The 3,528-nt window shown below is 40.3% G+C and overlaps 1 protein-coding gene across 1 annotated transcript; it reads left to right on the top strand.

The window, feature by feature from the left end:
- Nucleotides 1–730: 730 nt before the first annotated feature.
- LOC131858236 (uncharacterized) lies at nt 731–1,282 on the top strand. The gene has a single exon (XM_059211418.1). It carries the CDS (start codon nt 731–733, stop codon nt 1,280–1,282), a length of 552 nt encoding a protein of 183 aa, XP_059067401.1.
- The last annotated feature ends 2,246 nt before the right edge of the window (nt 1,283–3,528 follow it).

Here is a 3,528-nt window from a genome sequence, read left to right on the forward strand (position 1 = left end):
ATGACAAGGATGATCTCTTCAAATTTTCCTGGTTGAGGATTGCAGCGGTTAAAAGGATTCTTGTGTCAATGACTCTTTTAACCTCGCGATGAATGGTGACAAGAAGTGGAGATTGAAAAACATATTAAACAATGTCCCAGATGTGGAAGCAAATTTCATGGTTTGTAGGCTTGCAAGATGTTTGTGAGGAAGGCCAAGAATGTCATCAGAAAACCTTCTCCATTTTGGAGGCGGAAGTTGGAGAAAAAACGGTTATGGATCAAGAAGGGAAGAAATATGGTGAGGACGATCAGACCCATAGCCACGAGCTAAACCCTTCGACTTCCCTGGTATCAGCGTCCTGCAATTAGAAGGAAACAAATGAGGAAGAAAAGATCCTGGTCCTCGGTGACAGTGACGAAGGCTCAAGATTGAATATTAGAGCAGGAGGGGAAAAAGATGCGGCTCCAAACACCCCAAGATTTACCCCCTCATGCAGAGGGCTTTCAGATACCAAATTCGAATTTGAAAAGGGTTTGAATGACGATTTTTTTTAAGAAGATGAATTGGAAAACATTGATCCAAGGTGTATCAGTTAGTTAGCTAATGCTTTGTTGGGGAAGGCCAAAGGTTTTAGAGGTAGAAGGAGTAATTGACAGAAAAGATAGGAGAGAGCAGGGGAAAAATGAATCATCAACGTACTATATTTTATGAAGAAAGCCAAGGGAGAAGGGTTCTCCCTTGGTAAGAGATGAAAATCACATCCTGGAATGTCAGGGGTTTATCGGCCCCTAACAAGAAACGCTTGGTCAAGCGGTTTTTGTATATTCACAATCCTGATGTGTTACTTTTACAAGAGACCAAGCTTGGTGGAGATAAAACTGGGCAGTTCATTAATTCTTTCTCTAAATGGGATGGGTTTTTCCATGATGTAATAGGCTCTGCAGGTGGTCTAGGGGTAGTGTGGAATCCGGCAACTATCGAGGTGGTACCCATTGCCTCCCATGAGAATTGGATGGCATGTGAAATCAAATGCATTGGCACAAATTTTTGGTTCCCAATTTTTAATGTTTATGGCCTGACGAATATTGAAGACAAATTGAAAGTCTGGAGAGAAATTATAATGCAAGAAACTCTTGTTGAGAAGGATAGAGCTATCATAGCAGGGGGCTTCAATGCTCTGCTAGATGTGGACGAAAAAGGAGGGCTCAGAAAATGCTCAAAAGTAATGGAGCGTTTGAGAGATTTCATTGAAAATAATAAGCTTATGGATATTATCCTGAAAAATGGCAAATTTACCTAGATGAATAGAAGGGTGAATTTCTCTAAAATATCGGAAAGACTGGATAGGTTTTTTTGCTAGAGAATGGTGGTTGTCAGGGGACATTCTATTGGTAACCTGCATTATTCCCCAATGTGGCTTTGATCATTTACCAATTTTGTTATCAATCGGAAAGGAGACTCACAAACAAAGGGGTTATTTCAAATTCCTCAGTATGTGGTGGTGTGACCCTGGCTTTAAAGAAAAACTCAAGGAGTGGTGGTTGGAAGGAAACACCTTCGTAGGCACCCCTAGTTTCAGATTTGTTAAAAGACTTCAATCTTTAAAACATAAGATTAGGGTCTCAAATAAATCAACCTTCAAAAACATTTTTTCAAAAAAAATGAGATTAGAGGAAGAACTTGTAGTGTTAAACCAGAAAGTGATGCTGGCTAGGATGACAAAGGAAGATTTTCTGCTTGAAAACACATTGAAGGAGGAGTACAATGAAGTTTAAAAAAGAGAAGAAGATTTTTGGAGGGATAAGTCTCGGGAGCTATGGATTTTAGAGGGTGAGCGTAACACCAAATTCTTTCATGCTTCCTCAAAAGCCAGAAGAATCCATAATAAGATTAATGCTATCAAGGATGAAAATGGTCATTGGAATATGGTTGATGAGGAAATTCATCATACTACCCTAAATCATTTTCAAAGACTTCTAGGGAACGCTGAATTGGGGGATGTTGATTTTGAACACCTTGTCGATGTGAATATTAAGAATAATCTGATTTCCAATTCAGATGCTAAATTGCCGGTAGCTCCCTACACCATGGAGGAAGTCAAGGCTCTGACATTTGGATTACACCCAAACAAAGCCTCTGGTCTGGATGGGATGACTTCAGATTTGTTTCAAATTTGCTGGGAGTTCATGGGAAGGAACATTTGGTTGGTTGTTGAAGACTTCAGGACAAAACATACATTTTTTAGAGAATTGAACCACACCATGATTGTGTTGATTCCAAAGAAAGATGATTGTGTAACCATGGCGGATTTTTGGCCCATTTCATTGTGCAACACAATCTACAAAATTATCTCAAAATTTCTGGCCAATAGGCTCAAGAAAATAATGCCTAAATTAATTTCAGAAAACCAAAATGGCTTCACTCTTGGCAGAGAGTTAGCGGACAATATCATTCTGGTAGTAGAGGTGCTACACACCATGCAGAAAGGCAAACAAAAAGGTATGACCATTAAACTTGACGTTGCAAAAGCTTATGACAGGGTGGTTTGGGATTTTCTTGTCTGTGTACATAATAAATTTGGTTTCTTGAAAGACTGGATTGATTGCATTAAATTTTGTATCTCTTCGGTGAGTTTTTCTATGATTGTAAATGGAGCGGTCTGTGGATTCTTTGAGGCCACAAATGGGTTGCGCCAAGGGGATCCTCTTTCCCCTTCACTATTTGTCCTGACGACAAAGGTGTTGGGTAACCTCATTAAAAGGAGAAATAGTGAAGGTTTTTGGAAAGGCATGAGGGTGCATGAAAACTATGAGGCCATCATGCATTCACAATTCACAGACGACACAATTTTGTTTAGCGAAGCAATCGTGAAAGAAGCAGTGGAAATCAAGAATGTATTGGACATTGACAGTCAAGCATCGGGACAGGTGATGAACAGGGACAAATTGCAGGTCTTCTTCTTTAACACCTGCAAACCCCTTCAAACCAAAATTGCCAACTTCTTGGAGTTTAAGATTGGGGATTTCCCCATCAAATACTTAGGGGTCTGAATCAGCTCTAGTTGTAGGCAGAGCCATATCTGGGAAGATGTGATCCATTCGTGCTAGTGGAAGTCTAAAAAGTGGAAAAACAGATGGCTCTCGCAAGTGGTATGGTTGACTATGACCAAAGCTATCCTCTCGGCCATTCCGATCTATAGTATGTCTTGTTTCAAGATGTCGCATGTGGCTGGGAGGAAGTTGGATGGGTTGCTCAAGAAATTTGTTTGGGAAGGTGCCAAAGATCAAAGGAAGATTCCCTTAATCAATTGGGACACCATGTGCCTTCTAAAGGATGAAGGTGGAGCAGGGCTGAAGAAGATGGATCTTCAGAACCTTGCATTGGGGGAGAAATTAACTTGGAAGATGTATGAACAACCGAAAAATTTGTGGTGCAGACTCTTTAGGAGGAAATATTTGGATATGGAGAGCCCGAATAGGATCCTTACCATTGCTGATGCTACAAGAGGTTCCTCAACCTCAAATTTCTTGTGGCATTGCAAGAACA

This window comes from Cryptomeria japonica, chromosome 1, assembly GCF_030272615.1.
Source record: "Cryptomeria japonica chromosome 1, Sugi_1.0, whole genome shotgun sequence".
NCBI classification, from domain to species: Eukaryota; Viridiplantae; Streptophyta; class Pinopsida; order Cupressales; family Cupressaceae; genus Cryptomeria; species Cryptomeria japonica.

Coding starts and splice junctions, on each gene's coding strand:
- LOC131858236 (XM_059211418.1), top strand. CDS start 731: ATGAAAATCACATCCTGGAATGTCAGGGGTTTATCGGCCCCTAACAAG.